The 25,816-nt window shown below is 41.7% G+C and overlaps 1 protein-coding gene across 1 annotated transcript; it reads right to left on the bottom strand.

Moving 5' to 3' along the window:
• Positions 1-2,181: 2,181 nt before the first annotated feature.
• Positions 2,182-25,816, bottom strand: mapk8b (mitogen-activated protein kinase 8b). Its single transcript, XM_035671355.1, has 12 exons — positions 25,489-25,816; positions 19,084-19,264; positions 16,783-16,912; positions 16,262-16,320; positions 14,717-14,855; positions 11,772-11,937; positions 9,435-9,506; positions 7,214-7,396; positions 5,677-5,801; positions 4,513-4,576; positions 3,269-3,346; positions 2,182-2,349 (listed from the first exon to the last, which is right to left on the bottom strand). The coding sequence occupies exons 2-12, from the start codon at positions 19,203-19,205 to the stop codon at positions 2,333-2,335; spliced, it is 1,155 nt and encodes a 384-aa protein (XP_035527248.1). The 5' UTR covers positions 19,206-19,264; positions 25,489-25,816; the 3' UTR covers positions 2,182-2,332.

Raw genomic sequence — 25,816 nt, 5'->3', positions numbered from 1 at the left:
AAACTTGATTTACTATGGTTAGAGTATTTTTCCAGTTAGTAGCACAAGTGTTGAATAATTTGGCTCTGCCTTACAGATATGTCTTCATAACTATATCCTACTATATATCCCAAACCACCACAAAATACTGACAATAATGTAGTCGCAGAGTTCACTCATTTAGTTGATCCAGTAGTTTAATTTTACAACACGTCTATCTTGTTCACTCTTAGAATCATCACATTAAATTAGTATTCAAAGAAAAGCCAAAAAACTGTTATTAACCTATATTTCGGTTGCTGTCACTGCAAAGAACGACTTCTTTTTTACTTTGATGAAAGACCTTGATAAACCTGCCTTTTCTTCTGAAATGACTCAAACACACGGTTAGGCATCTCAACGTATACGTCATCACCTTCTTACCCTGCAAGACACCACAGTCTCCCACTCAAGGGTCAAAATCAAAACAAGTAGAAAAATATACGATACATTTGTGAGAACTACAACCCCATCATACGTTATTGGTTTGATATGGAAACTACTGTTGTTATCCAGACGCCATAAAAACCTACACATAATGAACACACTTCCTCCCAGGAATGAATGACAAACAACAGGCACTTTTCCTTTCAAAGCAAAATCAAAAACACTCAAAAAAAGGGCACTATTATTGCATACCATAAGAATAATTTGTTTCTTTTGACTCTGGTTGTTTGTGCTGCGGTTTAACATGCTATGTTTTAGGTTCTTCTACTTTTATTCAAAATTGCAGGCAAGTCTGGTGCACAAAGTGTTTGGCCAACTTTTAGAAAAATCCCTTTTAAATGTCCAAATTCACAAAAGTACATTACTAATAACAGGATCTGGTTAGTAGGAAGCAAGACTTCTTTTCACACTGTTCCATCAGGCTGCAGAATCACTATCCCCTCAAAACACCGAATATCAACACGTTCACATGCGTTCTCAATATCAAAATTCCCTACTTGACTGAAGCACGTTCTACTGACACCGTCACCGTTTGTACAACCTCACACAACTACACATCTCCGAAAACCTCCCAAAGCACGGCAAAAAACCCCCAAAACAATCTCAAGTCCTGAACTGTCGAAGCAAGCCAGTGGAGAATGTGAAAGAGCTCCGTGCATTCAATCCTCCAAAGCAAAACCACCACACGCCAGTTCCATAATGTCACACAGCCCGTTGCAGACAAGAGGAAGAGGTACTTTAAAGCACTTAAAAATACAGAAGACATCAAAAAAAGCTCCAAGTTATCTTGCGGGACCAAACTGTGCCATTATCAATCCCATAACTTAAATGTATGACGGTAAATAGGATCACATGATGAGTGACAATTGTTTTGAAATCCTATCGTGTCTAATCAGGAAGTGAAGAATGAGGAAATTATAAAGCTTTCATTAGAATTTTACAATGTAGGAAGTAGTAGTGACTCACAAGAAAAAAAAATTTACAAGTAAATCTACATGATCTCAGTTCAAATAAATGGATATGTCATATGCATTTAAAACAGTATCCATATTATGTGAGATAAAACAGATAAGGGGAGTACTAAGACCATACGTTTGTCAATTCAATTATGTTTCAATGGCTCACTGCAAACTTGTATCGAAGATAAAACTACATCTACAGTAAAATCTGTACAAACTCAATCTACATTTATATGGCAAGTTGTAAAAGCAGTAGCTTACAAGTGAAACAAATGACTTTCAACAGAAAAATAGATCACATTAAAACATTTTACAGATATTTCTTTAAATTCTCACTGTCGGTTAATACAAACCGCAACATAGTGAAATCATAAAAATTCTCTTATCATCTTAGGTTTCTGAAAAATTAACAAATGCCACAATAAATTACAGCTAGGACTCAAACAAAAAGAAATCCTAATTTTAAAAAAAAAAAAAGACTATAACTGTAATAAAAAAGAAAAAAGTTTTGTCCTTTCAGAAATCAAAATATTTTTCAAACAGCTAGCTGGCTAATCGCTACACTACTGAAGACAAGCACAGAGAGGAGGTGGGGGGAGGAAAATGCAAGGGGTTGGGGCCAGGGGCCAGGAGCCAGTGTCGGGCTAGTGGTCTTGGATGTGACCGGGGGTGAGGCCCAGCCCAGGACCGGGGTGTAGATAGTAGGATGATAGTCACTCTGCAGCAGGGCCCACGGGGGCGTTGGCTGTAGGTAGCAGCAGCAGCGGCGGCGGCGGGGACAGCGGCGGCGCTGGCCGTCTCCAGGCTGCTGTCGGTGTCGGTCAGGGTCGGGTCAGTGGACATGGAGGAGACGTCGGCGGAGGAGGACGTGGAGGTGTGGTGCTGGTGGTGCTGCTGCGGGCTGCTGCTCACTGCTGCACCTGTGCTATGAGGAACAGGAACAGGCCTGTGGTCAGCCATCAATAGTGAACACGCAGCAGCTGAAGCACTTTTGTGTAACTGTGGTTAAGTTAATCGAGTCTCTTTCACTTTCTATTCAAGCCAACTCAAGTGCTAAATGATCATATATACTATCACAGTAACATCAAAACATAATAGGTTGCAAAGTAAGACTTATAGGTGTTTAAAAACAAAGACAAAACCTTTAAGTTGTTTATTCATGAATGCAGGAGAAACTATATTAAATATGGATACTCTTTAATGTTTAAATATGGATGTCTTTCTTAAAATAAAACCTTATAATAATTTGGTAACAGCTTCTCAAAACTTAAAAAACTTTTTACACAACAGAAGAAAAGTAATAAAATCAGAACAATGAAAAAGGTCAGAGGCACAGAGGACTGGTTTGGCTGTCACATTGATCAGAGAAATATATGTTATGTATAACATTTAAAAAGAGCACTACTAATGCCATATTACATGCTGGATAAATGCACTGCAGTGGACAGTCACCACTACTACTACTTTACTACAATTATTATTCTGGTTAAAAGTCCTGTGCCACTTTAGCCAAATCTACGCAGGGTCATAACACAATATGTAGTAAGCGTCCAATTAGACATATTAGTGTGATAATTTTGTCACTCACCTACAGACGATTCCTTTAGAGGAATTACAGAAATGAAGTACCAAGATGAAGCTCAAGAATGGAAAACACTTTTTCCGTGACAGAAATTACAACCACGTCAAATGCAGAATTGTATCAGTTCAATTTGGACAGTTGATGGGCACAGGTGTGCTGTACAATAATCACAATTTGGATCATTTAGACATCTTTAAGAGGTACAAGCTCTCTCATGTGATCTCTATCACGCATACTCAGACACACAAGTAACTCCACTAACCTATGGACGCTGGCTGTCCCCTGATGACGCCATTCTTTGTCCTTTCTTCCCAGTCCAACACTTCTTTATATATCAACTCTGCAACAAAAAAGAAACCATCATTTAATACAGAAAAAGCAGAGAGGCAGGCAAAAGCATCCCACAGTGAACATTTTGGTAAACATTAGTAAGCTGTATGCACTTCACTAATGTCACCATGTAGGTTTTCTGAATTTTTAACTAATTGCCATTTTATTCTTCAGTCAATTTCCATAACTGTGTGATCTGGAGCCACTAGTGAAATAAATGAATGGTAATTAAAGGTACATGGGATTTTATTTCTAAGGAGAGAAAGATGTAATGAAACGTCCTCTGGCAGTGTTTGTGTGTGTGATCAGGAAACACCAAGAAGTCACACTCCAGGTGTAAATCTCCTGCTGCCATTATCACTGTGTCAGCCCTGAGGAGGAGGAAGATGTTTAAATGGAGCAACAACTTGAGGGAGGCACCTCTTCTTCTCTGCCCCCTCACATTCCTCTGGTGTTTCCAAGGGGTCAATCACTGCCCATTTCCATTTCCATGTCGCATTTAAGTAATTTGTAAAGAAAACATTTCTGGGCTATGCAGTTCTATGCTGATGATACTCTGCTCAATGTTCCAATGAAACCCTATAACAGTCACTAGTAGTCTTATGTCTGTTTATGTCAGAGATGTCATGTGTTAAAGTCAAAGTCAAAACTTCCTGCAGCTTAAATTGAAATGTTTATTTGGACTCAAAATTCCATTAATTATCTATAATCAAGTCTTGGGCCCTGTCCATGTACACCATCGACAATTTGTCTAAAATGATCTACAATTCTGACCTTTCCTTTAATTGACTTTGAAAATCTAATGCCTCTATTTAATCACAGAGTAACAATCTAGTGTAATTATATGAAAATACCACAGAATAATACAGATTTTACACAAGAACAAAAAACACGTTTAGAAAGTGAAAATAGGAAACCAAGAGGACATGTAATTAACATGCGTCAGTTATTTCCAAAATAAAATAACAAAATAGGAAAACATTATCTCATTCACGAGTTCAGACTATGCAGAGGAAAACATGTATATCAGTTTGAGAATGAAGATGAAAATGTCCCACAGGCTGCAAAGCACGAACACAGAACAACCTTATGCAACACACTGCAAAAAGCTAAGTACTTATGTCAGCTTATCAAAGAGGAGGGAGAGAAGAGGAGAAAAGAGAGGATGTTTCCTACCTTTCCACTCCTCCACTGTGTGCTCTCTCTCATCCAGCTGCTTGTCTGTGATCACGGGTGGTGGCTGAAAACAGACAGACACGTTTTCTATATTTCACTAAACATAGAGCAAAGTCGACACACATCACACTCACGTAAATGATTTGTAGACTTAAACAGCACAGTGAACATCCAAAACCATTAGAAAAGGGACTGTATAGCATTCTTCCAGAGAATAGCTTTTACTTGTATGTTCTACATTGACCTATACTTTTACAAGCAAGCAAAGGTTAGTTGTCTTAAGACTGTTTATGGACCATTAATGGGGATCAAACTCATGAGATTAAAGTTGTAGGACACCAACCACTAGGCCACCCTACTGTCACACAAACTTACTAATATGGCTGACAATTTAGTCTGTCTAACTAGCAGAACTGAGGTTTTGATTCCAACTACAACAGCAGGTGAAGAATGAGCAAAACTTAAACTAGAGGGGGTAAAACTCAGCTGCAGTAGCTCCCAGCTCAAACTGAAAACCTACAGACTCAGCTAATTGACAGCACAAGATAGAAAAATGCTGCATTTAACCTTCCTCACATTAAACCCATTTAATGCAGTTTTTTTTCTGCTTTGGCATGCACAAACCAGTCCAGAAAAATACCACAAACTTATAAAATCAAATTTATAGCACAAATGCTGGAATCAACTACCTCAGAGCCAGCTGTGGGACACAGTTATCTGTCCTCCCCAGAGTCAAACGGAGATCTGATGCATTTATGCAGTGTCAGAGCAAAATCTGTGTACAAATCTGCACTTTTCAAGGCTGTGCTGTTCTGAAGAGTGATTTCATTCCAGAGGAGAGGGGAGAAAGCAATAACTCACCTCATCTCCCAATTCGCCTGATCACAGGCAAAATCAATTTGCACTGGATGAGTCATTCTGTCTCCAAGGAGAGTAACGTTGTGTCACCACACACAGACTTTTACATGCAGAGCACAAACATTTTCAGAGAGAAGGGGAGACTGAGTTTTATAGCTTGTAGTCCTGATACAGAGACAGGAGGTTTTCTTTCTAATAAGTGGATTCTTTTAATATCTTAAAAGAATATTTTAAAACCAAGTATTCAGGGGCGTTAAACAGAGCAATTAATTAACTTGAGAATGTAATTAATTATAGAGTACTTACTGCCTCCACTTCAGTAGGGTCGTACCACACGTTGATATAAGGGTGCTGGAGAGCCTCATCCACTGAGATCCGCTTTGACGCGTCTATTACCAGCATCTTAGATAGTAGGTCTCGGGCTTGGCTCGCTGAAAAGAAATTGTAGAAAATTAGAAAATAAATAGTAAAACAATAATTCAACTTGTTGTGTTGGAGCAGGACACAATGCAGGGAGGGACATCAAGAATATTTCCTATCATGGTCCAGTGTGTAACTTAGTAGGGCTGCAGCTAACAATTATTTTCCTCATCTGTCAATCAGATTCTAGATTAATCAATTAGTTATTTAGGTCTACAAAATGTCCTCAAATCTCTTCTTTTGTTCACAACCCGAAGATATTTAGTTTACTGTCACAGAGGACAAAAGAAACCAAAAAATATTCACGTGATAAGCTGAAATCAGAGAATGTGGACATGTGGACAATGACACAAAACAGTTTTTCAATTAATTGTTGCAGCTCTACAGCTTAGTTTATTGTTAAAACTTGAAACCTCCACTGCACATGCTCATAGATTTTTGATTTATTTTTTTTTAAATGAGGGAGAAGAAGCAGATGTCATTTTAAGGATTTTAGGTTAAAAAACAAACATCACAAACAAATATTTATTCTAGAGAATGTTTATGTGTCATGAAACATATCTGGAGGACCATTATTGAATGCTGTTACAGGATGATGTCATTCAGAGGGATGCAGTTTTCTGAAAATTAACGTGAGCTTATTTAAAGGTGCTCTATGGAATTTTGCAGTATAACGGGAGTTCTTCAGGGGAATACACTGTTGTCACATATTTCTGCTTCTGTAAATTAATGAGGACAGAAAAAGATGAGCTCCTTTTTTTCTCGCGACATGTTGCAACAGCTCTACAGCGCTAGCTGTGAGTGTTCCTGTCATCTTCTCTCCATTTACACATGAGTGCGCTTGAGGTAAATTCCCCTTCACAGTAAACAACTTGGTCCTGAACTGTCAGCTTCCGTAATAAGTGCTTAATCTAAAGCAGCCACTGAAAAGTGATTTGCCACTTGGGCTTTGCTGTCAGCAAATGTTTGTAAGACTGCAAAACAGAATGCAACACAAACTGATGCTATATGGAGGGAAAAATTCTGCTTCGCAAGTGGACACATACTCTCTGAGCCACCACGGACATGAAATTAGAAATAATCCTTCAATTACAATCATAGACATTTAAAATTCACCCGTGATAAATTCTACAATAGCGAAAAGAGAACCAGCTTTAAAAAGTCTTTTGTTCAAATTTCAAGCAATAAAACTGAAGCATTGTGGCATAAAACTCATCATTGCCTCATTATTCCTTGCAATGTCTGGCCTGTGATAAAAATGGCTATTTAAATTTTAAAATGGTTCCCCTTCAGGCTGGACGATTGCTGCACCTATAATAGAGGAACTGTGCTCCAAAACGGTTTTAACTCTTTGCACTAGATTTGCAACCTCACACCAGTGCTACACATGATGGGGGCATTAGAAAGACCACAGCATCTTTACCTTTCAGTTTGTTGTGTTCAGAGTCTGCAGGAAACAGGACATCAGGGAAGAGCTTCTCGAAGCTGTAGCCAGCATACCGTGGCCTGTTCTCCACGTAGGTCCTCACTGACTGGTTGAGCTTCATCAGGAACTCCTGAGACGGCGTGCCCAGCTGTTCGATCACCTTATTCCACTGGTCGATATCTTAAGGTTACAGTATTAAGAAAAGCACTAGGCTGGGTTTGGACAAAAGGAGCGGCCATTCCAGAGCCGGACTGGAGCATTTTGGATAATATTTTGAACTGAGAGCCATCTGGAGTTTCAGTGTCTTGTACTGCATTGTGCTGGTTTGGATTTGCTCCTAAAATACTTGTGTAACTGCAATTGTGCTGAAAAAGAAATGTTGTTACTGGACGAGGGTTGTAGAAAAAAAGGCACACCATATATTTGTAGTTTACCTCTGAGGAAAAGGTTGTAACAGATTTAAATCATTCAGGATGGACTGAATCAGGTACATACACCTTGAACTATGTGGCAAAGAATTTCATTTCAAACATCTGGAAGTTTGGAAATACTGCATGTCAGGTGAGACAGGTGAGGCTCACCTCAAGTGGTCCAGATGCTAGAAATATGTGTGCAACTCTTTTTCTTGAGGACAAAAACAAACACACATATACATACAGATGTAATATGTATAGAGGTACCTGGAGGACACATACAGAAACACCTTGTTCACATCTTTGTTCATACTTAAAACTGAATGAACAACAAGGAGGGGAAGTCTAGCCAGTCATACCAAAACCTGGATAAAGACAAGTTTGACAGATGCACAAACTATAAATCAATAAGTGTATAAAATCTAAATTACAAATGGTTTACTTCCACCCTGGCACAAAGAATATAAAAGGTTCTGACTAACATTATCGACCAAACTCATTCAAACGCAAGTCAATTCCTTCCAAAAAACAGACAAACAATGGAGCAAATCATAGCTCTGAAGAAGGGATTATCTTCTGTGACAGAGCCAGGCTTACATCAACGCTGCTATATAATTTGTAGTGAGTCGACCAACACAAACTGGCTGAAAAACATTAAATGCTCCTAACAATTGCTACCTCACTTTCAATTTAATATTACATTAGTGAGACTGATGAGTCACATGCTACTGTGGCAGGTTAGGTTAAAATAACCCTCTTCATACATAGATACATGGACCCGACTCAATACTGAAATAAAACAAAATGGCGATTCACTCTAATTATCAAGCTAGGAGAGGTCAGATAAGTCCTACTTCCAAAGCCAAGTTGATTAGTATTAGTATTATTACATGGTAACATACAGGTTAACAATTAAATATAGATTTTAACTATGAGTATATCCATTAGCCAAATCATTTGGTCAATATTAGCCTTCTTAGAGCGCTACCGCCAAATGTAAGCTTTAGTTAAATCGTATACTACTTTAACAGACTCATTAGTTAAGACTGCTGCTCTAAAAATGAAAAAAACTTGCTAGCTGCTATCTCGTCAATGTCGCCTCTCTTTGAGGACACTAAACACTGCAGAGTGTTTAAACCAATATAAAGATTTAATTATCAAGCTAATGCTTTATTAAATTTAGCTAGCCACAGTCAACCATTAGCATATTACAGTTTTAAACAACCATTAGCTTCATGTAGCTTCTTAATGTAAAGTAATAAATCAGTAATAGGGCACCAAAAATGTTCCCAAATACTGATACACACTCACAATAAACACAAATATAGCCTCTATGCAGAACGCTGGTTTCAAGAAAACATGCAAACCAGCTACAACTGCTGAATAAAGCACCAGCACAATGTTTATCGCATTGTGTTCATTCGTGTACAAGGACAAGGTTAAAAAATACTGAACCGACCGCTTTCGTGACCAACATTTTTACATGTCATAGCAGGAAAACCACAGGTGTAATTAATGAACCCTAGCTTTGTGCTCGTTAGCGCACTAGTATGGCTCACTGGGTCAGCCATTAGCGTTATTAATTACACCTGTGCTTTGCCTGCTATGAAGAGGACCTGTCATCCCTCTTCGCTGAAAGAAATGAATGTCAACACTGAATACTATGACGTCACCACTCATTAAACAGGCACAGTAGCTCTGCAGGTTTCCCCCACTGTGTGCGCAGATATGAACAAGATGTCAGACAAAGGATGAGACAAGACAACATTTTGGGTGGTTCGGATGGAGGTTTAACTTAAGGATACGATCAGTGCCTGGAAACAACACACTACCCCGGACCATTTCAGCCATGATGCAGCCAACAGACCAGACATCAACTGAAAAATGAAATGACAACCACCAAATTAGCATGCAGGACTGAAAAACAAACAGAAAAACAACCCCAACAAAAAAAAAAAAACCCTCAAAACAACAAAAGGGAAAAAACACGATGTGGTGCCAAGGTGATGTGTGTGATACATGACAAACAGGAATTGCATGCAGTTGAGTGCAAACCTGGGTCAGCGTCCCACAGGGTTAAGGGAAATGATTATTGTTTGTTTTTGGGCTAGCACAAACTACATATAGTGCAAATTTCTGAAAGAACAGCAATACCACTAATCAGAGACTCATTTCTACTCCAGGAACACTGAGTGAAAAATAAGCTTGAAAAAGAGAGACACTGACTTTCAAGGTCTTCTGAAAATGTTTTGTGCAGAGATGCATGTTAACACCCTCAGCATCCTCACTGCAGTTCACGTTGTTTGTGTTCAACTGGAATATTCTCATCTGTGAGGCCAGAAATGATCATTTTGGAGCTTTCTCTGTCACACCCACATGTGCGACACTGCAGAGTCTCACAAATATTTCTGTAGCGGAGCACCAATTTATTCAGTATTATAGTGTGGAGCCAAACCTAACAATTCATCTTTTTTGTCTGAATGCTTTGCTGCTCCGGCGTCTACAAAGACACATGGGAAGCTGAGTGAGGATAGACGAGGTTATGTTTTTGCAGTTTAATTCTGAACTATGGAAGAGCAAACCATTAAATTCTATTTCAGGTTTTTCGTCTGACTGTCGTGTCTGAAATAACAGCTTTGCTGCTTAGGTGAGTGAGGAGGGAGTCGTGTGAGTTTGTGAATCTGTAGGAAGAGCAGGTGGGTGGTTGCAAGTGGAGGGTGTCAGGCAAATCAGAGAAATAGAATTTCTGTAGTTGCTCACAGGATATGATCTCCGTGCGATCCATTTGATGAAACTAATGGTTTATAGAGACAAAAGACGTTTGTGTGCTGTGTTTTGTTTCACAAGGAGTGCCAGACACTGCTGCAAGCAGCTCAAGGATACAATCCCTTCCTGGAAAAAGGATTTTGTGGCGAACCATTTCTGCCATAATGCAGCCCACAGCCCAAATATCCACTATATATGCGCAGCATAAAAGAAGGAAGAAGAGAATAAGCAAAAGAAATGCAACAAGTCAGCAGGAAAAATTAGGGTCAGTGTTTTTGTTCCAAAGGATTAAGGATGGAGTATTAGTAGATTCTGCTATAACGGGAGCATTATTGCTATGTATACACCTCATGATGCTTGCACAGATTTTATATCCCAAAATATATAGATTTGTTTTCTCGCCATTATGCATCTGACTTTATACATAAAAGTACTATCTGCTAGGCCAATGGAGCCCCAGTCACGTATCTATCAATGTTTTAACATTTTGAGAAATGTGCTTGTTTCTAGCAGAGTAATAGACTGATACAACTCTCATGTCTGTATGCTAAATATGAAGCCAAACAGGTAGCTTAGCTTAGCATAGCCTGGAAACACAGGGAAACAGCTAGCTTGGCTCTGTCCAGTTGTATTAAGATCTGCCTACCAGCACTGCCAAAGCTCACCAATTAGCACATCATATTTTCCTGGAAGAAATAGTCCAGCAAATAACCCCTGTAAAACCTCAACTTTTTTACACTTCAGATTTCGTACCAATTAAACAAACGAGATATAATGTGACAATATTTAACAGAGTTGGTCTAGCTGTTTCTCCCTGCAACCCATCTATATGCTAAGCTAAGCTAAGCATCTCCTGGCGCTAGCTTCATATCGAACAGACACGTATGAGAGTCGTATCAATCTTCCCATACAACACATGGCAAATTAGCATATTTCCCAAAATGTTGAACTATTCCTTTAAGACCGTCTTGCAGAAACTGTGGTACGTTCCAAGCAGGAGCACCAAGTGAAACTGCTGAAGCATGCACAAGTGCCTGTATTCATACTGGCATTTTTAGCCAGGCTGTAAGGAGCTCAGGACAGGCAACCTCTTAATAAAACATCAAACGCATGCTAAAGCACTGCTGGGAACTGGAGTCCCCAGACAGGAAGTTTCCCACAAAGCACCGATGCCCAACATGCCAACTTCCCCCCTGAGTGTGACCTTTACAGGAACAGGGAGCGTGTGTGTGGGAGAGTGTGTGTGTGTGCGGGAGGTGCTGTCGAAAAACATCCCGGGGAGGGGGCGGGGGGAGGGCCATGCAGCAGGCCAGGCAGCAGCTTAGGAGCTCCTCATTGGCCGGTCGCCGTCTGGAAGCCGCTTTTCCTCCACTCACCATTGGCCTGGTATCCCATGCCCAGGATGACTTCGGGGGCGCGGTAGTAGCGGGTGACCACGTAGGGCGTCATGAGGAGGCCGGTGGCGGCTGTCCTGGCCAGGCCGAAGTCCAGGATCTTCAGTGTGCAGTCAGACTTCACCACGATGTTGCTGGGCTTCAGGTCCTGTTCACAATACACAACACTGAGAGGGTTACGAGCTTGACTTAGACTGAGGTAGTACCGCTGTGGTATGCTGGTATTCTGCTCTAAAAGGTAAAAGGAAGAGTTTGACACAGGAAAAACACTTTTGGGTGGGGATGTCCAATAAGTTGTTGATGTGGTGCAGCTTGGATACTGATGCTTGTTTTCCTCTAGAAGAAACCATCATTCTTTTGGTGTAGTGTGAAAAAACAATTACCCACAGAGATGATGCATCACAGAGAGCACCGTGTTTGTTTACACCGGCTAGTGTAAAAGGTAGAAAAGTGGTATTTCCACCTGCTTTGTCCACAGCTCACTTGTTTTCACTAAAAGCGAATAGCTAGATATTGTTGCCATGGAAGTGTTTTTCTCTCACCATAAAAGCACCTGACTCGTTGCCTCTGGCTACAATTTATGGATGGCCGTATGCCAATTAATTTGTTCCAAAAACGAATTTGTCAGCCCTGACAAGTTGACTAGTTGGCATTCGGTGTAATTTACATACAAAATTGGCTACTTCATCTGTCATTTCATACCAATCATCATCGTCTGTCATAACCACTTCCTAGTTTGGAGACTTCTACTGCCATCAGGGGTGCTGCTCACTAGTCAACAATACAATACAATACAACACTAATTAACTAACTAACATCAACATCTTAAATGCATTACAGGTAACTAATCCTCATGATCATAATCACTATCACTGCTTCTTAACAACGGGGCCATTGGACTGTAGGGCTAAAGCACAATTGATTGTGCTCAACTGCCCTGAGAGGTAGGACAGTGTATTGTAGAGGGAGTGCTCAGCGGCTCTGGGCATCTTAAAAAGGACTAGAGAGCTCTCATCGCAGAGACAGAGCCCACGAGAACAAGAGAATCTTTGCCGATCCATGACTCATATTGCATCTGTTCACCTTATGAAAGCTTTGCGTGCCGAGACGTGCTGATGCGAGCGGGGCTGGTTAGCTCCGCCTGTGGCTCAATTAGTTCTGGCTGGCAGAGCAAGAGGGGCTCCGCTAATCTACTGCTGCGTCTTTCACTGAGGGTGATTGACAGAGTGCCGTCACTCTCTGTGTGTGTGTGCGCATACATGAGGGATCCTTTGTATATCGCTGCTATATCCTGCGTCTGTTGTTTCAACGTGAACAAGCACCTGAGTGTGTATGTGTGCGCTTACTGCAACCTGTACATCATCTATGCTGCATAATGTCCTGTTTCTGTTCGGCTGTGTTATCTGGTTATCTAAATGAAATGAGAGTCTGCCAACTCCCAAATTTGAAAGGAACAGTTCTCCATCTTTCTGAGAGGTAGACTGATCCTACGCTCATGTCTATACTGTAAATATGAAGCTACCACCAGCAGCCGGTTAGCTTGGTTAAGTATAAAGACAAGAGTAAGGGGGGGAGGGGGTGTCCTGTCTTGAGGGTAACCAACCAGCAACCAGCACCTCTAAAGCTCACCGATTAACATGTTATGGGCCATATTTTGTGGCAGTGCAACAGCAAGTGCAGGCAGCACTTTTCCTGACCTTGAAACTGGCTTGGCCCCTGGTGTTTCGGTGCTCGGGGTGCACAGGTGAGAGGAGAGGTGCCAAAATGAGTCAGCAGGAAGAGAGCTGTTGGTATTTTGGTGTGTCTTAGATGTGCCGTGAATAGACATCTCATCTGCAGCCACTTTGCCACAAATCTCGGACAGTGCGCAGCAATAACGGAATAATGTTTAAAGCGTTAATAAACAGATCTAAGGACTTAGTTACTTAACGTGGTTAAAGGAGAAATGTCAATAAACCAGTCTGCCTTCTACTATAAATGGCTATGAGTGGCTCTTACAGCTGCTTTATACTGTATGAAAAGCTTCTCCTTCCGTTCATTAAGTCCCAGCAGCCATCTAAAGGCAGCAGGACAGATATGTTGATGAATTTGCAGCCTCTGATTGGAGAAGAGTGCAGCACCATTACGCCCGACCTTCCACTATGTTTACCTTCATTAAATCACCTGAAAATGACACCAGGCTGCTACAAATAACCACACATACACTTTTACACACATCAGACTGTCCAGTTCTAACTCGGCATCCTGCCTGTTTATGAGGGAGACATCAGATTAGCAGAGCTCATTAACCCTGTGCATCACAGCCTCCTTTCCATTTTATTCTTAAAATGCAATACAAAGCAAACGCTGCTGTATCACATTTCAAGATATAACCATTTACAGAGCTATATAAAAGTAGAATTATGACAAATAGAGTCACATTTGTGCACTTGGGGATACCTATACAATCTGTGAACCCAAGACCTACCGCTCAGTACTTGTGTAACTTAGTGTAAAAATGACAGATTATAGTGTTTTGGGCCACCGCGCAATTTTCTCCTCTAACTCTCAGCAAGTAAGTGTATTTCCCAAAATGTTCTGTGTACTTCAAACTTTAAACTTTTAAAAGCTGGGAACATTATACACGATCCGTTTGCTGCTGCTCAGTTGGCTTACATGGGTTTTTCAATGCCATATTTTTCTGGCTAATGGCTGCCAACCACATTAGGACATTTTGCTGAATCTCATTAACATAATCAATGTTGGCAGCCTTGTCATTGCTGATTCCTCTGAACTTGCTGCTGAGAGATGCGGGGCTGCTGAGTCATAAATGTTCATTTACAGCTCTATTTCACTTTGTTCATGTGTGACTACGATATACAATGTGTGCCTTTTTATCTTGAGCTGATGCATGAACACTATTTTGCGCGCATGTCGGCGTGCCTCACCCTGTGTATGATGCCGGCACTGTGCAGGTGTTTGATTCCGCACAGCATCTGGTAGAGCAGGTAGGAGAGTCTCTCATGGTCCAGCTCCATCTGAATCACCTGGCAGAGGTTGGCATCCATCAGCTCCATCACTAGATACCTGCAGGGAAACCACAGAGGGGAAAATGATCACGCAGGGACGCACGCAGGCTGGCGGACATACATACACAGAGTTTTCATAAGTTGGTACTTTACATGAACCGGCCCACATCTTACTGTGGATTGGCTTAACTTTCTTGGTTACTCAAGAAAGAAAACTATGACTATATCATCAAGCTATTAACTACGAGCAACAATAAATGTGAAACTACATTTCGAGCTCCCATTTCCTCACCCACGCAGCACTTGCTTTCCTTGGCATTTAGGGAGTGACAGTAAGGGTTCTACTTAACAAAATAGTGATGATGTTATGCTATCTGGCAGCTGTTACATCATCAGTCCCTACAATCCTCCTACATGGAGTACGGATGTTCTGACAGATTTTTATACCAAAAAGAAACATCTTGGTGACAGAGCAGGCAGCTTTAGAAGTCATTTTGAAAGTAGGACTGCGTGATATTTTTTTACACTCCATGTTTTAATACAATGTTTACTAAAAACTGAAAATGGGTATGAGTCATTGTCATGTATTTGTGCAAGGTTGACATTTGTTTGTACTGAAATCCATATTTTTTAGAAATTGTTATAATCCACTGTGTGCTGCACTGTAATACAAGTATGCATTCAGGTACACAAACAGGCAAATGGAGTGTTCGTCCTCCATCCTCTAACTGTGTGTTCGCCCCGCAACCCTCTGGCTATGATTTGTCCAGTTTCCTTTTTAGCTCCAATCAGGCAGACACAGCACTGCAGACACACACACACACACACACTATCTCAGACAAACACATACACAGAGCTTCTAGAGGATGGCATTAATCATGTTTGTTCCCGTCGTACTCTGCGAAACCATCACTTCCCCCACATCTCAGTTTAGTATTCCACTCCCTGCGAACCCACAGCCAGTTTCCACTCGCATGGGCGTCTTGTCGGCTTCGAAGCGCATCCTGCCGAATATGCCCCGGTGTTGATCCTATTAAAAGCCAGAGTCCACCCAAATGCAGAATTTATAAAAGCCGGAGCAGAACCACCAGGGAGTGATTTGGTAGTTTGTATGCTGAAGACCTGTGAGTTTTACCTGACCCCTGATGTTAAATTTGAATCTCACTATGACTTAAGTCAGTGATCATAGTTATTTTAGGATGACACATTTCCACCTGATAATCCACTGACTGAAGCTAGTGTCTTAAACATTAAACATGTCCACTTACATTACAGGTATCATCATGATATGTATTCCTTGAAATACATCTCCTCGTACTATGTACTTGTAATGACACAGGATAACACACTAACCACAAGCCCCTTTAAGTCAGAAAAGATAATCCAAGCCCCCAGCATGCTATATCCTATATTGATCTGACAAACACACAGTGAGCAGATGTTCTCTGGCTCCGTATTACTCACACATCTTGGAATTCTTCCAGTGTCTTCTGTGGTGTGAATACATTTAATAGGCCGATAATCTGCCGAAAAATAAAAACACACAGTTAATACTCTGCCAGTCCGGAGGGGAAATTAAGGGTTGGAAAATGCAATGGAATATTTATTTCTATGAAAATGTCACAAGTTATTACTTTACATTATTCTGAATAACAAATGACCACACATCAATATTTCATCATTTGCAATAGAGCCTGATGCAGCACAGTTACAGTGGAGGTGCAAGGGAAAGAATGATGTTCAAGCTGATTTAGAGACTAAAAATTGTGTCTACTGAGAACTCACTGCTCCCACATGCTTGTTACTTCTTCACTGATTTCAACTCTGAAACAACCTTTTTGTTTAAACACGGGCGTAAACCTGTATCCACAGGAAGCGCACAGAGAGACGGTAAAGGTGTCACAGCTCAAAATCTGCCGTCCCTGATGGTAAAATATGATCTACAGAAACATAACAAACACGCTAAGAAAACAGAAAGCTCTTACGTTCTTGTGGTTGACACATTTCATGAGCACCAGTTCTCTGTAGGCCCGTTTTGCGTGAGTTTGATTCTGAAAGGGCCGGCTCAGCTTCTTGATGGCGACGTTCCTCTCCAAGTTGTGGTCATACGCTGAACTGTGGTAGTGAAAGCAAAAACTTATATATACACGATATACAACAATAGTATGAGTCAAGAAGCCTGAGAGTACTGATACTTTAACCCTTCACACTCTTCCAGTGGGTGCTTGCAATGTTGAAGATGAAATCACAAGTTGTACTCTCATCGAACATGTTTTGGCCAATTCAGTCAAAGAGGCGGCACCACAGTGTCTTTTGCATTCTTGTGATTCATTCCTACATGCAAGGGCTTTAAAATGGTGATTTTTTTTTTTAGGGTACTTCTTACAGTCCAACTGAATTTGTTAACAGTTTGCAATCTAAAATCATGTAAAAAGGATTTTAAAATGTATTTTTTATATTTTCCCTTATTAAAGGGGGGAGGGGGGGGTCATATTTAGAGTTATATCCAAAAATGTTACGCTATGTAAACAAACGTATGCTTACCAGCTAAGGACAGGTAGTTGTTTTTCTGCAGCCGTATTTGGAGAATAAGCACCACACCATTGAGGAACTAATACAGCTTGAGACTTGCAGGTTTCTAATCTGTCCAACGTGCTACAGTTAGTTAGTTATTTAAACTGACAGCGTGTCCATGGTTCTGAATAGGAGGTTGTCATTAGCTAGAAAACTAATGTGTGTTGTTATTTAAAGTATGTGTGTTTCTTTGCATTTGGTGTCAGGCTGCTGTCTGTTGGTCAGGGTCACCATCAGCCTATAGTTAGTGCTTTATATGTTTAATATGTGGCTCTTTAGCTACTGTCTGTCTGTTGTCGGGTGCTGAGCAGGTAGAGCACTATCACTGTAAAAAACACTTAAGTTACGAGCCGTAGAGGGTTCATCTGTACAAGTGACCTCTCTCACATACAGGCAACATTTGGGCCATTGTTCAATATAAATAAATGATCATAGTAGCTTTAAGATGTTTGTTTGTTGATTCAATGCCATGGCACGTTCTGAGGCTGTACTTTATGGTGTTGTTCTATCGGACTCAATTATACTCAAGGTTGTTTATAATATTTTGTCCACCTCATACACCTAAATGGACAAACTAGAGTTGGTCACTCAGCATATGTTCCTGTTTAAAAACACTGCTACAACAGACGCCTGGACAGACAGCTCCCAGACTAATTTGGGTTTCAAAAGGATTTTACAAAAATCTTGCGGATCCCTCAGAGGTAAAGCCGGTGTAAGAGAAGCACGACAGCTGTTGATATTTGAGCAATAGCACCAGCAATTCCTCACGTAACAAAATGAAGCCTTGACTGATGCCCATGCGCATCAGTTTCTTGCCTTTCCTACCTGGTATGAGGACCAGAGATGATTAATGACAGCAAAGAACTTAGATGAGTTTATCATGCTTAGCTTGTGTTACAAGAACGGGAACTGGGTTACTTTGGACTCCACCTTTTGGCCATTGATTAAAAATGTAACAGTCCAATCCATCAACCACTGGAATGATGTATATGTAAACAACGGCATCGTGGCACAAACTGTTGATATGATAGAATATCGTTTATACGGGAACTAACCCTGACACGGACCTGAGTGATGCTGGGTTTCGGATTCGAACGTATTTCAGCACTCACCCTCCCTCTAATCCTCTCGTGTCTACAGAAATCCTCAGGGAACACAAAACCATACTGTACTGTCAACAAACACTACGGTTATGAGTCAGTTTCTGTGTATGCAACTTATGCTGATGTTACAACATCTGAGCCGACAGCTGGCAAAAGCTGAGCGCCAAAGTTCCATTCTGCAGTTTCTGACTGAGAAATTGATGGACAGCAACTTCAGACACATGATCCACAAGGCTCAGAACACACTGCTGTACATAAGGATGTCATTCATTTATCACTGATCACTCAATTCTAATCATGTTTTGAGCATTCAAACTTTAAAAAAATAAGACGTAAAAAGGACAATTCATTGATTTAAGATGAAACATGAGTCATATTTGGTATGTCAGTTTTTCTTTAAATAGTGTGACTATGACCTATCATGAAAACAATGTAAAAACACTGGTTTGTGTGACAAACATAAGTACGTCTAAGTGATAAGCAAACACCAGCCACACACAAAGACCATGAGATACAGTTAAAAACTTCACAAAAGTCTGATCGAATGGACCTTCAGTTGAGTGTATCTTGTCAAATATTTTACATTTTATTTATTTTCCTCTTACTCACCAGACGATTCCCTGTGCTCCGGATCCGATGGGTCTGAGGTTCTGGTAGCGCTTTAAAACCATAAAAGTTGAATCGCCCACATCTATACTGTAGTACTCCTTTTCACGCTTGTTCCGGTTCATGGTGAAGCCTTGGACAAACGCTGTGACTGGGCATCCAAGTGGAGCTCTCCTCTCAAGACCTGCAGTGCGTAAAGAGAAAGAAAGCTTGTCATTTTTTTTTCTTGTTCTTGTTCTTCCTTCCAGCAGCCGAAACATTCACACTGAACCACTACTTGTCAATGGAGGACAATATCTTTCATTGTTTATTTTATCAAGCATTATATAAGGTTACTTTTTTCCAAATGAATCACTGTATTTTGGAACAAATGTTGATGGCAGTGTCAAACTTAGCAGAGTCTCCACCGCAGGAACTTTCCCTCTGGGACTAGGAACCTTTGGAGGAACTCTTTGTTTCCACCACAGGGACCACGGTCTAAATTAGGGGACATAATTTACCCCCCCTGATCAGGGGGTAGTACTTTATTATGTATTACTTTATTTCAGCCACCATATTTAAAACCAGCCGCAAACCAGTTTGTTTTTTGTTAATTGTGACGTTAATTGACACATCAATATGGAGTTAAGGGAAAAAAAGGCATACGACCAATGAACTGACTTGTTGTTCAACGCTTTTGTATAGTTGAGCACAAAGACCTTCTCACAAGTCAGTGAACTAATTTGCCGAGTCTCCATGGAAACGCACAGGCTGGGAAGAAAAGTTCCAGGTACTTTGGGTGGAAACATTTAACATGGTGGGCAAACAGGAGGTACCAGCATCAAAGCCACTGTTTAGGCCAACAGCCAATGAGACTTTGAGGAGCTGCTAATGAATTACTGTAGACGCTGCAGGCCGCCTGGCTCGGAATCAGCCTGTTGCCTCACCACTTCACTCTGTTAATGTAATTAAACACTACTAGGGTTGGGATTATGCGGGTTTTATTTATTCTCTAAAGAACTGTTGAGTCACCAGCAGTGATCGACCCCACTGATGGCAGATATGTTCGTGTGCAGTGGGGCCGTGTGACTCTTACTGCCCCTTCAGCCTAAGAAAAAAAAAAAAAAAAAAACCTTGATTCAACCGTGAAAATAATTCTTTGATATGAGAAGCTCAAAGCAGCCATGCTTCCAATCCTCAAGTGAGGTTCATCAATTATAATGACTCCTATAGAAAACCCAAAAGGTCTGGGCGATGGAGTGACGATGCATGCAGAGAGACAGAGAGGGAGCAGGAAGCTGGGTTTCATGCTGGCTCTGGAGACGACCAATCATTAGTGGAATTTGGAGCATCGAGCTGAGGAGGTCGGCGTTGTGATGATAGCTGTACGTTTCACGGACCACGACCTGACCTCTGGATTTCTCCGACTCCTGACACCACCCCCCACCTTCCTTCCTTCCTTTCCGTCTCCTTGCGCTCCTCTTCCTATTCTAGGGCGGGCGGTTCTTCAAACCGACGCTCTTTTCTTCCACTGTGCTTTCTTTTCTATTGGCAGGGCGGCAGTCAGCACCACCTGAGTTAAATCCAGCTCAAAGCGGAGATGTGGCTGAGTCGGGTTCAGACCAGAAGAGAGCAGAAACCAAGTCAGGACCAAGGCAATTCAAACCCTATCTAAAGATCGATTAGCAGATCAGTGGCTTGCTCTGTAATGAGACACACAAATGAATGAGAAGACATATCTTAGAAGTTTTCGTAGATACACAGGAAGTCAAATCAAATTCTAAAAGTGGCTGAAATCAGGATCAATACGCCACCAAAGTCATCTTTGCATTCAACTCTGAGCTCGTCTTCCCTCTGCGCCTCCTCCTCTCCTCCACTTGTTTTATCCTTTCCGCTTCTCCTCATCTCTGTCTCCTCTCCTCCTTGCCTTGTTCTCCCCGACTCTGATCCTAACATCATCTTCTCTCTGCCGTCTGCAGCTGAGCCACACTCTGCAGAGGTGAAGGGAAGGCTCACAAAAGAGTCTGAACTCCTCTTAAAGCAACAGACATAGTGGCAAATGTCTGGCAAAAAGGCTCGACTCCGGCAAACACACGGCGTAATCAAAAGCTTCTTAAACAAACACATTCACTCACTCGGATCTGTGTCTCGGATTTGTGTCTTTGCCAAAGACGACCTATACAAATACTCCCGCCTAACCACCTCATGTGTCACCTGCACTCCATTTAGCCAGGTTTCACCATCCCAACCACTACATAACAAACATTACACTAGCACAACCGCATGGATGGAACAGTGCCACGTCACTGTAGTAAACGGACTGGTTTAACATGTGTCAAACATACTTTCTTAAATCTGGAGAACAAGATTTGTAGGCCAGGGCATTTCTGTAGCACTCCAGTATTTCATTATAATGCTGTTTGTCACACATTTTACCTTTATCAAAAGATTATTCTTCTGCAATTTCAATAACATTGCGATTAAAGGTGCAGCTCTAGGAAGTTCTCTGTAATGTGTGAATGCGGAGTGCAACAGTGGATCTTTTTAGGCAGAATTTAGACCAAACGTGTCATAACTTCTTAACTGTAGCAAAGGCGAGAATTATTTGCACATTATGATTGCTATAACAACCTTGTTATATAATGTTCTCATGTTCCTATATTCTAATATCATTCACTGTGATCTTGCATAACAAAGTTACGGTGCCACGTCCAATCTAATGAACTCTTCCTGCTTTATCTGTACCCACACCTCACAGGACATGATTCCAACCCTGTTTTTGTTGACCAACCCAGCAGTAAAAAAACGTCATCCTCATTTGCCAGCAGCATCTGGCTGCAAAGGGACCAGAAAGAACATATAAACCACTTCCAACATGCTTTTCAGAAAATGCCATTCGGTAAAGCAAATATAGGCCACATGAGAGAGAGAGCGTGTGTGCTCCTGCCATGTTCTACCAGCGGCAGGTAGGCCTATTGAAAGGTTGCAGGATGCGTCTAAGCTGATGTTCGGCTCCGTGATTTCCTCTCCCGTTTGAAGGCGGAACAGCACACGTCAGGGTCACTGCGAGAGCGGAGCATCTGTGGCTGCGTGTGAAAATGGGGCTGAACGATATGACAGTGTGTGTCAGGCTGTGTCAACCCCATTCAACTGTTAGGAGGTGGAGGATTCTAAATGTGTGACACCCCCCCCAAATTACACAATGCTATACAGCCGGGGCTGCACACAGATAAATGAATGATCAAGTGGGTTCTATTTTATACATGGATACAACAAAACAAAAGACAGGTGTACGACTACATTAACCTGACCACAGGACGTCAACCTTTATGGGTCGACGGTCATTCAAACGACAGATAACTGTGTCACATATGGCCTTTGTACAGGTGAACACGCGTTCGCCTCGGCAACTCCTGTCCAGATTTGCCCCCGTCTTTCCCTCGAAGCTGTCCGTCACACCGTCTCACCTGGGAATTGATCTGTCTCTCATTGGCTGTTGCAGGTCTGTTCTGGTTCCCTTTACCGTTCAGATTCAAGGCTGGAGTTATCTGGGGGACCGAGATTGAGCCCGCCAGTAATTTGGGAGAGTTGGATTTTATCTCTGAGCTGCTCACATTCAGCCAAAGTAACGGCTGCTGATAAGAGCTCATACGGGCACATTCTGTGCCAAACACTGGTACCAAAAAAAAAAAAAAAGCACCACATTTCTCTCTGGTTGTCTGGAGGGATGGTTTGGTGGTATTTAAACTCAGACTTTGTACAATCCAACCTTAGCTAATGTCTTAATCGTAAAATGTTATATTTTAAGTTATCTAACAAACTGCCAACGTCTTACAAAAAAAAAAATCGATGCTAGTTCAACGCAGAAGGAAGAAAACTGAAAAAACTACATTAAACATGCAATCCGCATGTAAGGAGCAGAAACAAAGCTACACAAGGTAACAACACATTTGTGGCGGGGTAATACTTTGGCTACTTAAAGCCCCATTTGGCCCCGCGGCGGATGAGGCAGTCCTGAATGATTAGGCTTCTTAAAGTCCGACAGCAGACACACGAGTGATGCAACTGTTACACTCGTCTTGCCTAAGCCAAAAATCCACGCCGACGAAGACGACACATACCGCAATCCAATTTTACCACCTTAATCAACATCATCCAATAAACCATGCAGAGTTAAAGCGCACAGTCTCAAACTCCAGCAGATACACCCGTCCCCTGGAGCGCGCCCTCAGAGGAACACCCCCACTACAAACAGTCGCATTAATATGTCCACCCCGTTAATAAACACCTCACACACGCCGTTTCATTTCAGTGGGCATGGTGCCAAAGCGCAAACACGACGGAACATTTAAATTTAACTGAAGCCCCTAACTGACACCAGCTGTGAATGTTATACATGCTGTTATCTATCTATCTATCTATCTATTATTTTTGTACAATTTATTGATTCAAAAACATTGTTTGTCACTTTTCAGGTTCTGAATCTACTACCAGGGATTTTTAAACGGACAGACCCAGGGTGTAGGATTTAGCGGCATCTAGCGGTGTAGTTGCAGATTACAACGCCCTCGCCTCTCCCTCCCGTTCAAAGTCACAAAAAAAGTGGGCTACTGTTGAAAACATGGCAGTTCAACATGGCGGCCTGTGCTCCCTCTGTAGATAAAGACGGCTCTTTCTACAGGTAACAAAAACACAACTATTCTTATTTTACAACAGGTACAGTGACTGAATCCATACTGTGATATGTATGAAAATGATGGACTGATATGGAAACAAATCATCAGGATAAAACGTTGCCATATCGCCCAGCAGTACACTTTTAAAAAAAAAACATCATACATACTGTAACAGCCTATAAATAACCAACAAACTGTAGAACTCTTCTTTGCAGCTACTGTAGGTGAAAAAAAACACACACAAATGAATGAACATTTCATGAACATCTTGCAGAAAAGAATCTGAACAAATGTGTGCAGAGACACGAGACAGTGGTGATCCTGTCTCAAGGAAACTGTCTTTGCCTTCAACCGCGACTGTTCAAACTGTCACACGCTGTCGTTTCACTGGTGACGCAGCCGGTCCGGGCCGCAAGGTTACAGCACAAGAACCAGCACTCCACCTAACAAAGAAAACTACGGCATTCACCTGCGTGTACCATAAACTGCCCCGTCAACTGGGTTTGGACGCTGTCCATTCAGTTTGAGCTGAGGACTCAGCAGTCAACCGTGACTGTGGCTAAACCACTGAGAACATTTAAATGATCTCCGAGTCACAATCTGTGGCTATCAACCAATGGGTCCTCCAGATATGAATGCGAGCTTACCGTGCGTTAGCCAGGACTCATAGTCTAACCTCTGCAGGCTACATTTCACTTTTGGTGCAGGAATCAGATTTCTTGGTGCTTTTGGCCGACCACTGCTGTTCTCTTGGCAGGTTGTCTCGAAAACCTCGCTAGCGATGTGCAATGCAGTTTTGGGAGCTGCATCCCCCCCAGAACATGACTTCAGGAACACGTTAGACAGACGGCATAACCAGGGATGCACGCACAAGCCCTAACGCACCTTTGATCAGACACTTCGAGTAATGTGACGGATTAGAAAACTTCCCATTTGATCCACTGGCCTGATAAGCTATCTTTACTTTATTGTAAAGACAGAAGCTGATAAATGTCCATCTGATTGCTCTAACACAGATAAACCAAGCTGCAACATTATGCAGCTGCCAGGGAATAATACTCACAGTCACCTTTTGAATTTAAGGCCATTTACACGTCACAAAAATCACATAAAAACACATAACCAGCCAGACTGCAGCCTTGCATGTAGCCAAATATTGATATCCCATCTGCTCAGTGTTGTTGTTGAATGCACTGACAAGCTGCTACAGTAGAATACCCAGGGTAAAGCCACCTATGCTCAGCTTACAGTGCAGGCATTTAGTTTGCCTAACAGAAATATGCATGAGATCATATCACAGCGGCGAATATCAGCGACCTGATGTTAGCTAAAGCGGGGTGTATTCAACGGCGTCAAGTCATTTCTGTTGACATGGAAGACGTTAGCGTCTTTAGGTGACCACAGACTGGAGGTCACGGCGTTTTTTGTTTTTTTTTTTACTCCAACCTTTCACTTGTTCTATGACTGGCGACACCACCCGGTCCACGGTTTGCAGTGTGTGCGGTGCTAATGTGTGTGTAGCACTGACAGGGATAGGTTACAGTAGTTCCCAGTGTAGCCACTCAGTCTGGCTGCCTGTTACCAGTTAGGCCAGACCTGTCCTGCCTGCTGTGGTGGTCACTGTGTATGCTGTAGTAACACCTATTTACAGTAACGTGTGGGTCCCAACATTAGTCTGCCCCCCGCCAATGGTTCACAATAACAAGTCAAACATGTCTCATAGGTAGAACAAATATCCATATGTCGAGCTCACCCTCTCCGGTTAATTCCAACAGTGTCGACCCGCAGTCTCCGTTTGCTGCCCGCTGGAGAGACACAACCCCGGACGTTTTTTTGTTGTTTTTTTTTTTTTTTTTTTTTTTTTTTTTTCAGAGAAAAAACAGCTCTGTAATCCCTTTTTTCCTCCGGATACGCTCCCGTTTCCCTCACACTAGCAGGCCAGGATCATTGCAAAAGACATGTGTAGCTTCAACGCAACCTAATCTTTGTGCTTCCGCGACACAAGCAGTTTCTGCCATTTCATACCAACGTCGTCGAAACCTTGCGATGTTTCCTCGGCTGCACAATGAGCACCGGGGCAC

This window comes from Morone saxatilis, unplaced genomic scaffold (genome assembly GCF_004916995.1).
Source record: "Morone saxatilis isolate NCDOM2014 unplaced genomic scaffold, NCSU_SB_2.0 Contig1, whole genome shotgun sequence".
Taxonomy (NCBI): Eukaryota; Metazoa; Chordata; class Actinopteri; family Moronidae; genus Morone; species Morone saxatilis.
This window is presented reverse-complemented; position numbering and strand designations above follow the sequence as displayed.

Coding starts and splice junctions, on each gene's coding strand:
- mapk8b (XM_035671355.1), bottom strand. CDS start 19,205: ATGAACCGGAACAAGCGTGAAAAGGAGTACTACAGTATAGATGTGGGC. Junction 16,913..19,083: donor GGAGCACAGGGAATCGTCTG/GTGAGTAAGAGG, acceptor TCACTACCACAG/TTCAGCGTATGACCACAACT. Junction 16,321..16,782: donor AATGTGTCAACCACAAGAAC/GTAAGAGCTTTC, acceptor ATTTTTCGGCAG/ATTATCGGCCTATTAAATGT.